This window comes from Dryas octopetala, chromosome 8 (genome assembly GCF_963921425.1).
Source record: "Dryas octopetala chromosome 8, drDryOcto1.1, whole genome shotgun sequence".
NCBI lineage: Eukaryota > Viridiplantae > Streptophyta > Magnoliopsida > Rosales > Rosaceae > Dryas > Dryas octopetala.
In genome coordinates, this window is record NC_141373.1 from 8492089 (window position 1) to 8509952 (window position 17864).

At 36.0% G+C, this 17864-nt stretch overlaps 1 protein-coding gene across 1 annotated transcript; it reads right to left on the reverse strand.

The window, feature by feature from the left end:
- Positions 1-11245: 11245 nt before the first annotated feature.
- LOC147276866 (uncharacterized) lies at positions 11246-17654 on the reverse strand. The gene is made up of 6 exons (XM_086255573.1): positions 17296-17654; positions 16288-16776; positions 15828-15891; positions 12595-12768; positions 11474-11562; positions 11246-11321 (listed from the first exon to the last, which is right to left on the reverse strand). The coding sequence occupies exons 1-6, from the start codon at positions 17535-17537 to the stop codon at positions 11246-11248; spliced, it is 1134 nt and encodes a 377-aa protein (XP_086111699.1). The 5' UTR covers positions 17538-17654.
- Positions 17655-17864: the final 210 nt, after the last annotated feature.

Below are 17864 nucleotides of genomic sequence, written 5' to 3' on the forward strand. Positions count from 1 at the left end.
CTTTCGGTGCACCACTAACCCACAAGCTTTCGCTTTTCCAACTTTTTTACCCTCCAAACAATTACGTCCACAACTTTTTCCAAACAAAGTTGATTAGTAATGGTCACTCATCTTTCAACTATTTTCCAAAGGTGATTGGCAATGTAGTGTTGGCTTTTGATTAAGCCAGCAGACACAAAGAAGAGAGAAAGAAAACAAGGGTAGACGGAAGAGAGAGATATGGGTAAAACTTGCTGTAAAGTACAGCTCTGCACTTATCTATTTAGTAAATATCTTGTTCTGTAACTTCTGTTTCACAGTACGTCTTGGATTAAATACCTCTGTCTATTACAAAAGATCAACCACAACTTTGGACACTAACGTGGCACATAAGTAGCCATACAGTCCTAACATGCGAAAGACTGAAATAGACATAGTAAATTGGTAAGTAAATACAAAAATAGGGGGGCGTTAACATTATTAACATGTAGCAGGAAACTGCTTTGAAATTATGATCTATACAAAGAGTCCTGGTTAATATACAAAGGCCTAATTTTCTTTTCTTCTTTCACAAAGACAATCACATCCAGAGGTCCCAAAATGCGAAGATAAATGGATTGTTGGAAATAAAATTTTCAGAAAGAATTTGTTAGTCCACAATAACAGAGGTGTTTGAATTACTTGACTAAAAGGTTGACGAAATTGGATGAAGAACTTCTCTTCTTTGAAAACGAGGGGGATGTCACCTGCAAAAGACATTCTGATATCAAAATTAGTATTTTCTTGCTTTTTGACTACTTTTTACAACAGAGAATGTGCGTACCTTTAGGGTCGTTCGTATCCAGTTTATATGACATTCTGATTGGGTAACGTCTCTTTCATTCTCACATTTCGGTTCCCATGTGCTGCATGAGATGAATGGTCCTTAAATGTTCTTTTAATTCTAATCACAACGTTCTTATTATTAAATAAGAAGAACGTTGCACTTTGTTTACCGTTTAACATGGATTTGGGCATTGCATCTCTGCTTATTGGACTGAACTTTGGGCTTATTTCCTCTTCCACTTCGAATGAAGCCCAATATCCCTTTTATTCTCTTCCTTTGGCCCGCTTCAATTTTCAATTGTGTAAGAAATCTGGGTCCCACATGGTTCATACATACATCCATCGCATTCTAAGCATCAACAACTTTTTTCTTCACACCAATTTCGTCATAACTTCAAACGAAATAATAGCCGTACGTACCCAGGAAAAAAACAACAATGTTAATATTCAGTTGATCCAAGCAGTCAAGCTCCCTCTTCATGAATTAAAACCATGAAAGAAAACTACTAAATAGGAGAAACTTGGAAATTTTCCAGAGCAATTACAGACCCTGCTTAACAAGGTAATCGCCCAACTTTTCAACATCAATGGTGCACTGCACAGGAGTCATAGGATAATCAAATATACCAATGAGTAAGGCCTGATTGGTCTTCTTAATTGTAATGCCACGAGAGCCCTTCTTTGCTCGAATCACAGCACCTGGTTCACCTTGGATCACCATATACTTGGAATAAGCCAGTTGGGCCAAGCTTCCCGGGTTCTTCGAACTCTTTCAAAATGGCAGCTCTTTCTTTAGGCTTAAACCGAGGAAAAGTGGCGCTCTTAGACCAAATGGTGCCGTCTTGGCCGATGAATTCATTTTGCGGAGAAGAGAGAAAACGAGAGTAGAGATTGTCATGCAGTCTCCCACAATTCATAAATCTGACCACTTTGCAAGGTTTTTGTTCCGGGGTGCTTGAACATTTTGCAAATCGTTCCAATGATACGCAATCAGTCACATTTATCCATTCAATTTTTGGTGGAAGTTCAGGAATTTTTCGAAGAAATCTACATTCTTCTAAATGTAACCTTTCAAGATTAATCAAATATATAATTGATGAAGGCAATTCTTTGATGCTAGAACGAGATAGATCCAATTTTTTCAAGTATGGGGATATTTGCCTCAATTTCGGGGAACTTCACCAGCATTCTACAACCTTGAAGATCAAAAGTTTCCAGAGATCTGAGGTTGACCCTTCTTGGAAATTTCGTAAGAGAATAGCACGCGGCAAGTCTCAAGTGAACAAGCTTTTTAAGATAACCAACACAAAGAATGAACCTCAACTAAACTTGTACAGTAGTCTAGATTCAGGTCCTCCAAATTTGGGAATCCAGACAAGTCAGGGATTTGTTTTAGCATACGAGAGGCTCGCAAATTTATAGATTTCAGTTGTTCTGAACTCTGTAAGGCAAAAAAGGGAAAAAAAAAACTAAAGGATCAAATGATAAGCACATGGACAACCAGGTCTTTCCTTATGCTTCCCTATCTTTTCTCTTGTCCTTGCAGCTAATTTTGTGAAGCTTAACTTTTTTTTTACCAAAAAAACTTCAAGTATTTCATATGAAAACCAGAAATCAAGAGGATTTCTGTCTAAAGAACTGCACTGCAGGATGAAGCAGATTAAGCAATGCGATCACTGAATATTGGACCAAAGGATGTTTGACAAGGTGAGATCAACGGTGGGGGACTTGGACTTCAATTGGATAATTAAGTTGTCCGAGTTTAAGATCTTAGAAATAGGTCCCAAATTTAAGAACGAATCTTGGAAGAGGAGAAGAAGTGTTCCTCATGGCCCAACTCTTGGCGTGAACACTATGAATCAATTAAGGTAATATAGAGTTTTCCTCTTCTTTTCTTTCTTTTTGGTCACAGAGTTTTCTCAGGATTAATCCCAATAATGTATCCTCTGTTTTAAGCAAGCACCAAGTAGGATTCTCAATGTGTAAATTTTGTGTTGATATAAACGAATAATACCCCGTAATAAGTGAAGGGAAATAGGATTCTCAATGTGTAGATTGGTCTGTGTTTATGTCCGAAACAATGAGTAGTTTTGGGTTTAGAGTTTCAATATAGATTTAGGGCGATTTTGGTATTGTTCTGAGAAAAAACAGCTGTAAAATAAAATAGCTGTGAAGTAAGGTTAGCTGTAAAGTAAAACAGTTAAGTGTTTGGTAAACTATGTTTTCAAAAGTGCTGGGACTGCAAAAAACAGTATCAAAGTATTTGGTAAACGTTAATGTAAAAGTGCTGTGACTGTGTATAATTACTAAAATGGATATAATGCTGAAAGTGCCTTTCACTTATTTGTTTGGTAAAAATAAAATATTTTTGTACATATTTTTGAATTTTTTTGCTACAAATTTTTATTAGCATTAATTTTTCTAAGAACAACATTATTAAATAAGTATGTCTATTATTTTTTTAAGTATATTATAATTTTAATCATATATATAAAATATCATAATTAATTATCACAATATAAAATATAACTAATAATAGACATATTTTTTAATTAAAAATAAAAAAATAAAAATTATAGAAATTAATGAGGGTATTATGGGTAAAATAAAATATTCATTGTTGCTGTGATTCATTGCAGCTTTCAAAAGCACCTAGAAACTTGTTTTCTATTTTTGTTGTGGGGAGTTGAGAATTGTGGGAAAAAACAGCTTTTAATTTTTTTACCAAACACTAAAACTGTTGTAAGTGATTGAGAATTGTCATCCACAGCAGCTTTTGGATCCTTCACCGCAATTTCAAAGGGGGCCTTAATCCTATAATGATCAGGAGACATATATAAGAAATATCCTTATTGAATATTGAGGCACGACTGATCTTCTTAATGGCTACAACTTTCGTATAAAGAGAAAAGGAGAGAATGAGTTATCCAGTTCAGAATAATAATTGACACAACGGGAGAGTGCGGTTGTGAACCTCTCAATATCGTCCCTTGTTTGTGTTGTATAGTTGTGCTTAAAGTCACTCGTAGCCTGATGAAAAAATATAATAAAAAATGTAGAGTGCACATAGAAAGAGAGTGAACAAGATGCACACAACTCAAATTTGTATATATATATATATAGGTAGCTTTTAATAAGGGATCTTTTATTTAACACTAAATGATGGATTTTTCTGTGGGGCCCACACGAGTCATTTTGTGTCAATCTGAGTCGTTCAGTTTTTATATCTTCAACATAAACGGTTCGGATCGACACAAAATAACTCGTGTGGGGCCCAACATAATATACCTCAACATAAGCTGTATATATATATAAAAGGAAAAGTGTAATAATGACCTGCACGAATATATACAACCTAAATCTGTCTTTAACCTAAATGATATATTTGTATTGTTAACAAGACGCGTTACAAGGAATTTTAATTTAATTCAGCAATAACTATTCAATAATTTTATAAATTATATAATTAAGTGTTTCAGTGTAAAGTATTGTTGGAGAAAGGTAGACAATCTTAAAATCTAACAGCAAGTACTCCATAAAGCACCGACCAGAGTAAGAGAATTAAGCTTCTATAATAAATATTAACACATGTTTAAGAGGGATTATATTCAACTAAAACCACCATCACCAAACAAATTTATATAATTTACCATGGGCGAAAATATCAGAGAGCGACCCCTTGATTATATGACTTGCTTCCACCTTTATCTGTTTATGTCGAAATCAGAAAATGGCTTAGCTAGACTTCATAACGTTTCACATACAAAGAGATGAAACCCAAGAATCCAACCATTAAATAGTATTACGCTTTAAAACAATTACTAAACTTGCTTCACAACGGCATAAGCTTGGCTATTTTGCAGTGGATTTGGATATGACTGAAAGAAATTAAGTGTTCGAATTGAATTTTGGTGAGGAAGAAATTCAATTCGAGTCGGTCAGCGTAATTTCAAATATTTTAATAATTGAGTGAGTTAATAGAGATGGTTGTTAATGGTGTTTTGACTACAAAATGCATGGAACTCGTGCTTGGACACTTGTCAGGTCAAAGTAAAAGGCCACGTAGCTAAACCTTCACGTAAACGTGGCAGCCTAATGTCCTAAACGTTGCTTGATCGAGACATCTTCGTCCACACTCGGACATTCCTATAAATCTCTAAAACTCTTTTTTATTTTTTAGAAAATATTTGGATACTCAGAAATGGGTATCAAATTTGTTATTACAACCAATCATATGAGCTCATGATGGGGTTCATTACTTTCTCTTTTATAATGGATCCTATTACAGACTCATGTGATTGATTGTGAAAAAAATATTCTACTCATTTATGAGTACCCAATTACTATTCTTTCTTTTTTTGGCCAGGAAATCTCTAAAACTCTCTAACTATACACCTTTCAATATAAAAGCTTAACGTCAATTACTGTTTCTTAATTAATAATCCTTTTTCTTTTATTAGCCCAAAAAAAACACATTTTTCTTTCTTTCCAATTGAGGTGTAAAACCAAAATGAGCTGGCCTGGTTAAGATGGACCCAATTTTAGGTCGGCCCATTAAGTAATCAAATCAATCCGACCCAAGTCAATTATCATAGACCTCCAACTTAGCTTGACCCACAATTCGGGTCCATGGGAATTCGTGCCGAGTCTTATACGAGACGGTCAGTCACACCTTGCAGGCTTGCACTTCCACATCGCACCACCACCTCACACCTCAAATTACCCTTTTAATTCAATTATGTTTATTCTAAAAATAAAATGGTTAAAGTACGGTTTAAAGCGAAGTTCTATTGGGCACTAAATGGGAAATTGGGAACTAAAAACACCGACCCAATGCAACTACTTAAAATATAAAGTTGCATTCATTAGATATATAAATTTAATATATTTAATTTGACATAAAAACTCTATTTATATTTAAAGTTCTAGTAAATAAGCGTATAAGTAAGGATAATGCATGAGCCAATTAAGTACATCTTCTGCATGCCAAATAATAAAAAAGTTTAAAAACCACACAAACGTACACCCTTTGATCAATCAGTTGCAAACATATATACTATCACTCTTTCACCACAACGCTCAATATAAATAACCCAACCCTTCAGGTGCTTTGGCCTCGAGCTATTTTCTTTGGTCAATTTTTTAATTTACTACATGAATGTGAGAATTGTGAGAGGAAGAAGAGTAAGACAAAGTATCTATTAGTCCCCTTAAAGGTAAATATATAGAAAAACCAGTGACAAAATCGGCAATAGATATAAAAAGTAGGGTCAAGAGTGGAAACCAGGTAGTGGGAAGTAAGAGGCATAACAGACATGTGGCACCATAGGCTCGATCACACCCTGAATCAGGGTAGCAGCAACAGCCACTCTACTGAATTACTGCATAATTTTCTTTTCTATATAAACCCAACTTTCTAGCTAGTCTCTGATAGAATTAGAGCATCCAACCCAAAACCAATTGGCAATGGGTGGAGAGGTCCAAGACTTATAAGCACATATGCTAAGCTCTAGATTTCCGATGTGGGACATTACTCCACATTACTCTAAACACGCCCCCGCACGTGTGGCGATATTTTTGAGCCTTACACGTGAACAAATTGTATTGGGTGACGTGGGAGCACGTGTGACCGTTAGGCCTTACAAGCGGATAACCAAGCTCTGATACCATGATAGAATTAGAGCATCCAACCCAAAACTAATTGGCAATGGGTGGAGAGCTAGGCCCAAGACTTATAAGCACATATGCTAAGCTCTAGATTTTCGATGTGGGATATTGCTCCACATTACTCTCAACAGTCTCAACCTTATTACTCAAGCAAAACACAGTGTCACAGGCTCATAGCAGAGCAAAGAAAGGCCACAACAAACCGTAGGCTCTTTTTCTCCTTCTCTCCCTTCCCTGGTTTTCTGGGTTATTCTTGCTCACTATAATTTATTTATTTCTTAATCCTTCAGATTTTGCTCAATTTTTCACAATACTGAACCACACCTTGTGCCCAGGAAGCCATTTGGGTGTTGGGCATGTGGGGAAAGATTTCCAAAAAAGATTGGTCTCAAAAACCACGCTCAGACAGCTCACATGAACATTTCCCATGGCTTCTGCTCTAAGAAGAACTGCCCTCTGGTATGTATTTCGAAAGATGAGACCATGACTCACAATTGTCTTGGCCCATATTGAGATTGGGTGTTATCGGTGTTATACTTGAGTACATATGGATTTAAATAGTTTGTATATATGGTTCTGATTCTGGATTATATGGTTCTGGTGGTTGATCTGGATTACATATACTTGTTAATTAAGTAGGTTCTGCCTGAGATGAATGCATGTGAATATATGGCACTGCTCATATGGTTTTAGTCCTAGCTAGCCTCCACCAAACACCTCCACCTCCACCTTGCCCCACCCACCGGTCACCTCGCACATCACACCTTGCACCTCCATCTCCACCTCCAAGTCGCACATGATCAACTTTCACTCGCACCACCTCGCACCTCAATTTTGATCCCATCCAACATGGCAAAGAAAAAACAATGAGGATTACGAGAGAGGCGTTCGATCCCATTTATATTTTGAGGAAGTGGTGTAGAGTAATTTTTTGGGTGCCAATAAAATCTCAATCCTTTTATTTATATAATTCAGAAGAAAGTAAGGGAAGTGTTACTCGCACTCCTCAATTGCATTCTTAGACTTGTCTAGGACTTTGTGGCACATAGAAGGAATGTGAAATTGTATATGGGTATTTTAGAAATATAGGGAAGGTTTATGTTATTAGATCAAAATGGAGGGGAATTGGTACAAACTACATTATTTTGTTGTTGCTAACCCATGATTTTTGTATGGGAATAGGATGTACATGATTTTTGTATCTCTCCCAAATTCGACCATTCTCTCTTATTGTTCAATGTGCTAAATCTTGAAAAACATCTAGGCCACTAGTTTAATCATGTCATGCACCCTCTTCTAGTATAATTTGAGACCTTCATATAATCTGAATTTAAAACAAAGCTTATCACAAGCTTAAAGGCCATGACATATGTTTCTAAAAAAAAAGGCCACCTGTACAAATTCTAGTACTCGTTTACCAATTGCCATATATGCCCATACAAATAATTAGAGACCGGCTAATTCCACGTACGGTAAAGACACGTGGCAAACAATAGGTTGCTGTACAAACCTCCTCAGGGTCAAGTCCCTTCACTTTCCCTGACCTGTACCACCCCTATGCGGCTATGCCCACAAATTTTATAGAAAGAAACATAGAATATAATAGAATGGCACAAGACACCACTCAAAACCAAATTCTATAGGAAACAAACAATTATCCACATTTAATGGCATTGAAAAATTGAAAACCCACAATTACCCTTGCCTTCTTCACATTATCGACAAATAATATTAAACAAACATCAATTCAACCCTGTAATAATAATAAAATGAAAAAAAAAAAAAAAACCATGCACAAAATAAGACATAATATTAAAAAACTGACTCAGGCAGTTTGAGTAACCGAATTAAGCAAAATAGACTGTTTCATCATCCAACTGTTCAAAATAACCTACCAAGTACCAAGCCAGGCCATGATCCAAAATATGAACCATACCACCATATCATCGTCAGAGTCTAAAATAGTAATATCCTAACCAGCTAAATATATGTGATTTCATTTACCCCAACACATGGGTCCCAAAACTTTGATTGGAATTAACCTAAAGTAAAAACAGAAACGGTAATGGAAAGCTAGCAGAGCATGGCAGATCAGAGACGTACGACTCCAAGAAAATTAAGCTAACAAGCCGGCTTGCACCTCAGACATTAATTCCCATGACAAGCAATTAAAATGCCATAAAATATCGAACTGATCCAATAACATGGAGTTGCTCCATCCTGAATAATCCACATTCCAACTGACCAACAATGTGAAATAGCAAAAGACATAAGGAAAGAAAGCAAGCAAGATTTTTTATTTTTATATGGACTAAGCAAAACTAACAAAAAAAAAAATACTCACTTAGAAGCACGATCCGTACGTCTTCTCACTCATAACCAGAGTAAATAACTCAGTCTTCATAACAATGGTGTTGTCAATAAGCACGTTACCGTTCAGCTCTATTCTCTGGTTACGTCTCTGAATCTCTTCAGCTCCGAAAGCTTGCAGGTAGAACTCGGCAGCCTCCACCGTCCTACGGCTACCACCTGTAATTTCCACGTGGACCACATCGTTCTCATGAGCCTCGGCCATCACAGGGTCATGGCTCGCAGAGTCTCCATGAATGGCATGAATCTTGTAGTTTTCCTCCATTGATCGATACTCTCAGAGAAGAAAACGAAAGCTAAAGAGGAAGTGAGAGAGAGAGAGAGAGAGAGAGAGAGAGAGAGAGAGAGCAAAAACCCTAGGAGAGAGAAAATGACGAAAATGGAATTGGCGTGGGTTTTGAGGTGGGGCTGAGGGGAGGGAATTTAAAGAAGTGGGAAGGGATTACATAATGTTGAGGCCTATGAGTCTACCCTTAATATTTCGAGTTATTACGGATATTACCCTCCTTGCTCACAAAATTAATTACCGGATGTACCCCTATGGTTCCATTAATTTTAAGGTCCATTGACTTTAGGTACCAAATTATAATGTTTTTTCATTTCAACTACTAAAACATTTATGTCATTTCACTTTAGGTACTAAATTTCAGTTTAGGTACCAACTTTAAAAAACATGGTTATATCGAACTATGACTGTCTAAAAGTCATACTTTTTTATTGATTTATTGCTTTTTCAATATTTGCAAGGCTTAAACTTTAATATTTAGTCTTTAGGTTATAGGACTTCATCTCCCAAATCTAAATCAAAAGTATGAAACCCTTATAAATTTTGATTTTTTATAAATTTTAAATAGTCACAACTGTGATTGTTCGACAATTACAACTGTAACTGTTCGACAGTCACAACTATATAACAAACTGATTTGTGACCTAATCCAAAATGTTTTACTCTAGGTTAGTACCTAAACTAAAAAAAATTAGTGTCTTGCTGCTTTATTAAAAAATTATTGATATTTGGTATTTAATTCTAATTTTCTATTAATTTTAGGGTTTTTTTTTTTAAAGTCCATTTTTTAAAATTTACTATTCATCCGGCCCACACGCTACAGTAAAATACTGTAGCGGCCCACTTTTAAAAAACCAGTGCTACAGTAACAGCGCTACAGTGACGCCGTTACTGTAGCGCGCTACAGTATTTTTTAAAAAATGTCATTTTTTCCCTTCATTTTTTATTTTCTCATTTCAGTACCAATTGGTACATAAACTACCAAAAAAAAAAATTCATAATTTAGGTATTTTTCATTTCATAAACATATTAAATAATAACCAGTATAAAATACAAAAAATCAAGATAAGGCATCCATAATCTTTTACGTTTTAATAGTAAATATAATTGTTACTATCAAATAGTAACAATCACCTATTGCTACTGCCGGACAGTGGCAATCAAGTATTATCATTGTTTGATAGTAACAATCACTTATTACTACTGTCTGGCAGTGACAATAAGATATTGTTATTGTTTGATAGTAACAATCACCTATTGCTACTGTCTAACAGTAACAATCACATGTTGAAGATAACTAATATATCTTGTTACTGTCATACAATAACAATCACTAAAATTCATAGAAAATTACAAAATTCAGATATTAACAATCACTTGATTGTTACTGTCACACAATAACAATCACCTGATTGCTACTGTCACACAGTAACAAATCAGGTGATTGTTAATTTGCTACTATCACACAGTAACAATCACCTAATTGCTACTGTCACAGTGACAATTATTATAATAATTACCACTATCGAACAATGACTATTCTTACTGTGCCAAAAAAAAAACCCAGAAACAACATACATATACAAATCTTATGTATTTTTCTAACATAAACCCATAAAAAACAAAAATACTTAAACAAAAATCTTTGTCTTCTTCTTTTTTTCTTTTTGCTGAAGCAGCCATATACCTCCTTTTTTTTTTTTTTTTATGAAGCTGTCATGTGTCTTCTTCTTTTTTTCTTTTTTGTTGAAGCTGCCGTGTGTCTTTTTTTTTTTTTTTTAACAATAGCCACTGCCAAAAAAATAGCCACTGTCAAAAAAATGCTATTTAACAATTGTCACTATCAAAAACAGATAATACAAGTAACATGTTCTATATGCTTGTCAAAAACAGTCATAGCCCCACTTACATATTGCTACTGCTTGTTAGTAACAATCATAACCTCACTTACATATTGTTACCGACAAACAGTAACAATTATAAGATGAATTAGAACATATGGATATAGAACAGTTTATCAGATGAATTAGAACGCTGCATACATTCAAGTATTAATAGAACAACCTCAGGTGTCTAAGGAGTTAAACAAGACAGTGACTTGAGGTTGTCAATGATAAGCTACTGCTTGACAATTTTAACATCTTTTGATAGAAATGATATAAACCAATCAACATCAAAGATCTCTGAAAAGTTACTGCACAAGAAAAGCAATAGATTTGTCATATAAACTTTTAACAAGTAAAGGCATTTATATGTTCACACTTATAACATCTGAACAGGTTAATGTAATTCGAAAATCCATAGTGCAAATAAGAGGGTAGCATACATATATCAGTAATGACTAACCTCACATCCTTCCAGAAAGACTTCTGGTCCAACTTGGGAACAAGAAGACTAGCATTTAGTATACGAGCAACAACAATGGAATCTGTAATCTGCGAAAGGTATAGGTGCAGTAAGCTCCACACCAGAAGTAAAAAATTTATACCAAAACTCTGTAACCAAGGAGCACAAATGTGACGAGATAAAAGTATGATCATTGTAGGGCACAAGATAATTACCGAAAATATATTCACTGGATCCCTAATATAAGAGGCAGCTAATCTAATTCCAGTGAAAAATCAACTGAATCAAAGCCAACCGACCTGCCACTAATTATAATATCAGATATAGAAAACCATGGATATCAACAAATAAGATAAAAGCATTGTGTCTTCAGAGTTCTCACCAATGCAAGGAAAGAAAAATGATTAGAAATTCATACATCCAAGCATCAATATCTTAATCAACACCAGGCAAACTCCTACTCTACATTATACTGCCTAACGTTTTCACCCTCTCACTTATGCCATCAATTTAAGAATTGGAGTTTGGCTGGAATCCAACATCTTCTCCAACATGCTAAGAAAAACATCAATGAACTAATTATGATTAGAATACTGCAGAAGAGAAACAAAAGTAAAGAAAGGTACCCTAGTTCTTTGTTGATTCAAGCCTCCACTGGTTGCAATCGCCAAATACCTATTAGGATGCGTAATTGCTTCAAATAATAGTAGAAGAATGATAGAAACAAGATTTAGTTAGTTGAAAAAGTGAATTCCAAAACCCTAGATCTTGGTATACTGAAAATGGAAGCTACGGTTTCCAAATATCAAACCTTTGAGAAGACTAGTTATCTGGCCCTTATGGACTATTACTTATTTCAAGTTTTTCCTGTAAGCACCAATCGAAATCTATAGCCCATGTCAATAACAAGGACAACAACATTAGGGGCAGTGATCTTAAGTGAGAGAGTACCTGGCCAGAGTTTGAAAGGAAATGGCCATAAACCTATTTTTAGCACAAGATGCAGATCTGATTGAAATCGAACAAGGCAAAATTGAATCGCAGATCAAAACGAGTAAATCAACAACAGAAATAGAGAATCGAAGCTATAGAGAGAGAGAGAGAGATGGATACCTGGATACCGTGCTCGATGACCAGTCCACCACCAACCCCATCGACGCCATTGATGATTCGAAGCCTACTTCGCCGAAAACAATTCGATTCCCAAGGCCTGCATCAGGACCATCTTCGCCAGCGCGAAGAAGCTCTGCGAGCAAATCTTGCAGGGCATCGGCACAGCCATTCAACAATGAGCTCTGAGCCAACGAGGTGAGACAGAGTGAGGTCAGAGAGAGAGACGGAGAAAACAAGACGGAGAAGAGAGGAACGTTAGAATGTGGACCGGGTTAGGTGTTATTGGACCTCCTTCGAAACAAGAAAAAAGCACAGGGTCTTAAAGGTATAAAGAGCTCAAATTTGGGTTTTATAATCATTTACTTTTAATTTTATGGTGTATGGGAATAGAGTGAAGGAAATTCTTTTCTTTTATTTATAGAATATGAAAGGAATTTTATTGTCGAGCTTTCTAATTATCCTTTTCATAAATCATACATGTACTAATTAACTTTGAGATAGAGAGTAATTTGATTAGGGTAAATACAACGTTGACGGTTTGTTTTCTTGGTCAATTAATTATACAACACTAACCTTTTTGCGGTGGGTCAAATACAACACTAGCTTTTTGTTTTTTGGTCAAATACAAAACAAACATGAATTTAGAAAATATTCAATGATCTGGCATAATGGCAGCAGAGGAGAAATTAGAGAATATAATGAGAGGAAGAAGTGTGGGAGAGTGATTAAAATATTCGTTGACCTAAAAAGAAAGTAATCAAAATATTCAATCCTTGTATATTTATTTTTAATTTTTTTGAGAAATATCCTTGTATATTTAATTTTAGTTTCAATAGTGTGAGAGAGAGGCAAGGCAATGAGAGAAACACAACACGCGTGAGATGAGACATGGTTGATCATCTTATTCTCTTCGTCTCTCTCTAAAATGCATGTGTCACTTTTTGGTGACGCTTTGTCAAAGAGGCCACTCCTACCTAAGAGACATGGTTGATCACACAGCCTTCGTCAATCATAGCCTGAAAATGCTCATGGGATATTTCTGCTTGCTTACATTTTCCAAGCATGAAAATTAGCTTAATATATACAACAAAAAATGCAGCTATTTCAGAATAGTCAATAGGCAACGAAAATAAGAAGTATACATCAATGACAGCTGCTTAAAATAAGAGTTTTTTTTTTTTTGGAGAAGAGTTGGAGGAGCCTAGACCTCTATAAGAAGGAAAAAGAGGGGTGAATTGGCGCTAGACTCTTTTTTCAGTTTGTTTATTATTTAAAAATGACAGAGGTGTCACTAACTAGGACACGCATACCTTTGGTAAGGATTACAGTAAATAAATAAAAAATAAAGAAATTATAGATTTTAATATGATTCTACTTTTTTTTTCTTGATATTAGTTTAATAGATGGAACTATTGATTCATTCTAATATTCCTTAACTCATTTCTCAAAATTCTTAATCATATCTATTCTATTCATAGTCTTACAAACTATATATTAAAATCAAGTTTTCCTAGCATAGTATACTATTCACATTGTTTGGACCGATTCTAAGGAGGCATTGTCGCATTGAAGTTGTTGGCTTATAAGAGGAAAATGCAACAGACAGCATTACTTTGATCCAAAGAGAGAAATAAGAGAAAAGAAAAGGAGGAAATAAATCCAGGTTGCAATGAATGTAACTACCAAAGTCCCCAAATATGTTAAGCAAGAGTTAATTTATTAATTAGCCAGTGATAATATTTTTTCCTGTTTTGAAGCTAGGTTATAATTATTTCATTAATAAACTTTAGCCACAGTGAGCCAATCATTTGAGGAGTTAATGCAAGTTAAATTGACCAAATTAACCTCTATACACTTCTGACAAAAAAAAAACGCTATACACAAGCATTGATTGATAGGAGTAGAAAGCAAATTCAATTAATTAAGCACAAGATTTCAAAGATATAATGGCTCAAAGTCATTAATTCCTAGATGAAATCAAAGTCAAATCAATTCAAAATTCAAGGAGTGTGATTGCTAAAAAAAGGATTTGGGATTTGCCTGCTTTTTTTTTTTGGCCAGGTTTGCCTGCTTAAAGTGCTTAATTACCTATAATGAGAATTCAATAAAAAAAACTAGAATGAGAATAACTCATAAATGGTTGAATGAATGACATTTTTTTTCTATGCGTATCTTTCTCTCTCCTCTGCACTATCTATTCTCATGCTACACCCTGTGACCCTCTGTGTGTGTACCTTTTTTTTTTTTGGTCAAATTGTTTGTACCTCAATTTCGTGTTTTATTTTCTTCCTTTTATCTTTTGGGACCACAACCTGTGTTATGAATATTGCTATACATTTATAATTTTTTCTTTCGGGATTGGTACAATCTAAATTTATATATATTCTTTACTGACTGACTAAGAAATTTAGGTGATGTTTGGTCTTAATTCTCATATATAGTTTGAGAAAGTTTATTCACATGCATTTCCCATGGAATCAACATCCTAAACTCTAGTTCAGTAATGCCCCAATTTGTGGTTATGGGAAATGGAGAATGTCCCAAGGGCAAGGGCAAACTCACTTTTCCGGCGGTGGGAGTTGATGTCTCATCTTGCAAGCCCTCCGGGACTGCTGGTGGGAGTGATGTGTGTGTCGTTTCTAAACCTTAAAACTGAACTGTAAAGATGAGTTAAATGACACAGTACGTGGCTTTTTGGAATATTATGGGTAATATTCCTTACAAATTCCAAATGCCACGAATGAAAATTAGTTTGCCCACTTAGTAATAATATTTCTACCAAATCTTGATATTGATCTGAGTTAACGATGAAGGTTTAGTGAAGGCTCTGCAGGCAGTTAATGGCACCACATGGCACAAAGCATTTTTAGGATTATCGATTACAGCCCTTGGGCTTATTCTAATTAAGGGTAAGAATTGATGTCAACTAATTTTTAGAAGTGTCTGTTAAATGGTTGATGTACGTCTTCTTGTGACTAGAAAATTAACTTCAAAATTACATTAAAAATGCAGTGTAGTCTGCTAATGACAACATGCAAGTAGAAAGCAAAATAACGTTTTGGCTAACCAATTAAGCCCTTTCAGTACATGAAATTTCAAAACGAAGAAGAAGAAGAAGGCAAAGACAGAAATCAAAAAAGCATGCACGCCAAGATCATACCATCATCATTCTATAACCCAGCTAAATGTCCATTAACCAAATATCATCATCATATTATATGCTCCAAAACCAAGACCAAACCAATTCCAGGGCTTCTTCTTGAGCTAAGTCACAGAGCCTATTCGATTTACTTTCTCTATTCCACCTACATACATATATCCCAATTAAGGCAATGAAAGATCCCAAACTATGGTGTATATATATAACCTAGCAGTGAGATTGAAATCCAAAATAATATAACCAAACAGGTAATGATCATTGATCATAATAACAGTGATCAAAGTATTAAGCCTACTACTGCACTATTAACCATTCGCCATCTATATATATAACAGTCTAATCTTAACAGCTACCCACCATGTGATTGAATAAATAAAGCACAGAAAAAAGAGAAAGAGATTAACAGTACTAGAGGAGAGCTCTTTAACGTGGACTTCTGCTGCAGATAAGCAATCAGTGGCCGGTGACCCCAATTTCATCAGAGGGCTTTTGCTCGGGGACGGTGAGTTGAAGCTACTTACGGTTCAAAAGAACTACTTACGGTTCACCGGAAGATGAGTTGAAGCTATCGGAGATGACAACTATGATGGAACCGATACCGAGCTTGACCATAACAAAGTCAATGTAGGACTTGTGTATTGGGTTGTAGTAACGTGGGCTAACCTCCTCAGCGCCGAACGCATCCTGGTAGAACTTGATGCCTTCCACCGCCCCCGGTGCTTCGAACGTCAGCTCCCCAATCAAACCCTGTTTGTTCTTCATCGCGTCTCTCAAGACCTCGCCAGCGCATTTCTTACCTTCTTCAGGCTCAGAGGGCTTCACTTCAACGGAGACGTTGCTGATGCGCCAGTTGTAGCCGAATGGGTCCTTAAGCTTGCCCACGCGCACACCTGGACGGTAAGGCTCCTCCGCCACGTCACCCTCAACAACAGCACCAGCCTTCACAGCACTCGCGATGGCAGCCTCCAGGTTTGAAGAAATCAGAATCTCAATGCAAAAACTACTCGCTCCCTCCATGTTCACAGCAACACTGGCCAAACAGGGGATATTATTATAAACACACAACCAAACAAAGAACAAACAGTAAATATATATTTCGATTATAAATAGAAATAAAAAAAGAGAACAACCAAAATTCGCGAATAAATAGTATAGGAATGAAACAAATCAATCCAAGATTTTTCCAGAGAAAAGAAACCTTGGTATTAGTACCAAAAAAATAAATAATAAAGAATCACAAATATTTTGAGGTTTAAATATTGGAAAGCAAAAGGCCATCGCTGAAAATATCAGCCAAAAATGAGCAAAACCTTGCAACTATTATGAAAAATACGAGAAAATAACATGAAAATTACAAAACGCCATTTTTTATCACAGTTGTATCTGCAAGAACTCTATGAAACAAACAATAGGCGCTACTGTGCTAGTAAATACAGCCTAATAAAATCACTAAGCTCAAACAACTCAAACAAAGCATAGATCTAAAGAAATCTTAACAAAAGAGAGCATGAACGAAACAAAAAAGAGAAATAGTGAAATCTTAACGTACGGTTCGCCGGAAGAGTTGACGTTATCGGAGACGATAAGGGTGGACGAACCGAGCTTGAGCCGAGCCTCTGCAATGTACGGAAGGTCCTGCTCTGTCTTGCGTTTTGGGTGCAAGTGACGGTGAACCTCCACTGCTCCGAAGGCGGCCTTGTAGAACTGAACGGCTTCGTCGGCCTTTGGAGCTTTGAGAAACAGCTGAGGGACCGCCTCCGTGACCCGAAAGCTCGCCGTCGCGGACGCCATTGATACTCTCAGAGAAGAGAACGAAAGCTAAAGAGGAAGTTAGAGAGAGAGCGAAAACCCTAGGAGAGAGAAAACGCAGAGGGCAAAGGACGAAAATGAAATTGGCGCGTGGGTTTGGATTTTGATGTGGGGCTGAGGGGAGGAGAATTTAAAGAAGCGGGGAAGAGCAACGGTTCGCTTTTCTAGGAGGGTAAATCGGGGATTACGCAAATGTTGAGGTTATGACGCTACCCTTATTATTGGGAGGTTTTTACGGATATAACCCCTCCTAGTTCCCAATATTTCCTTTGGACCGCTGTGCAATTTGCTTTTATGTCCTTCTGGACT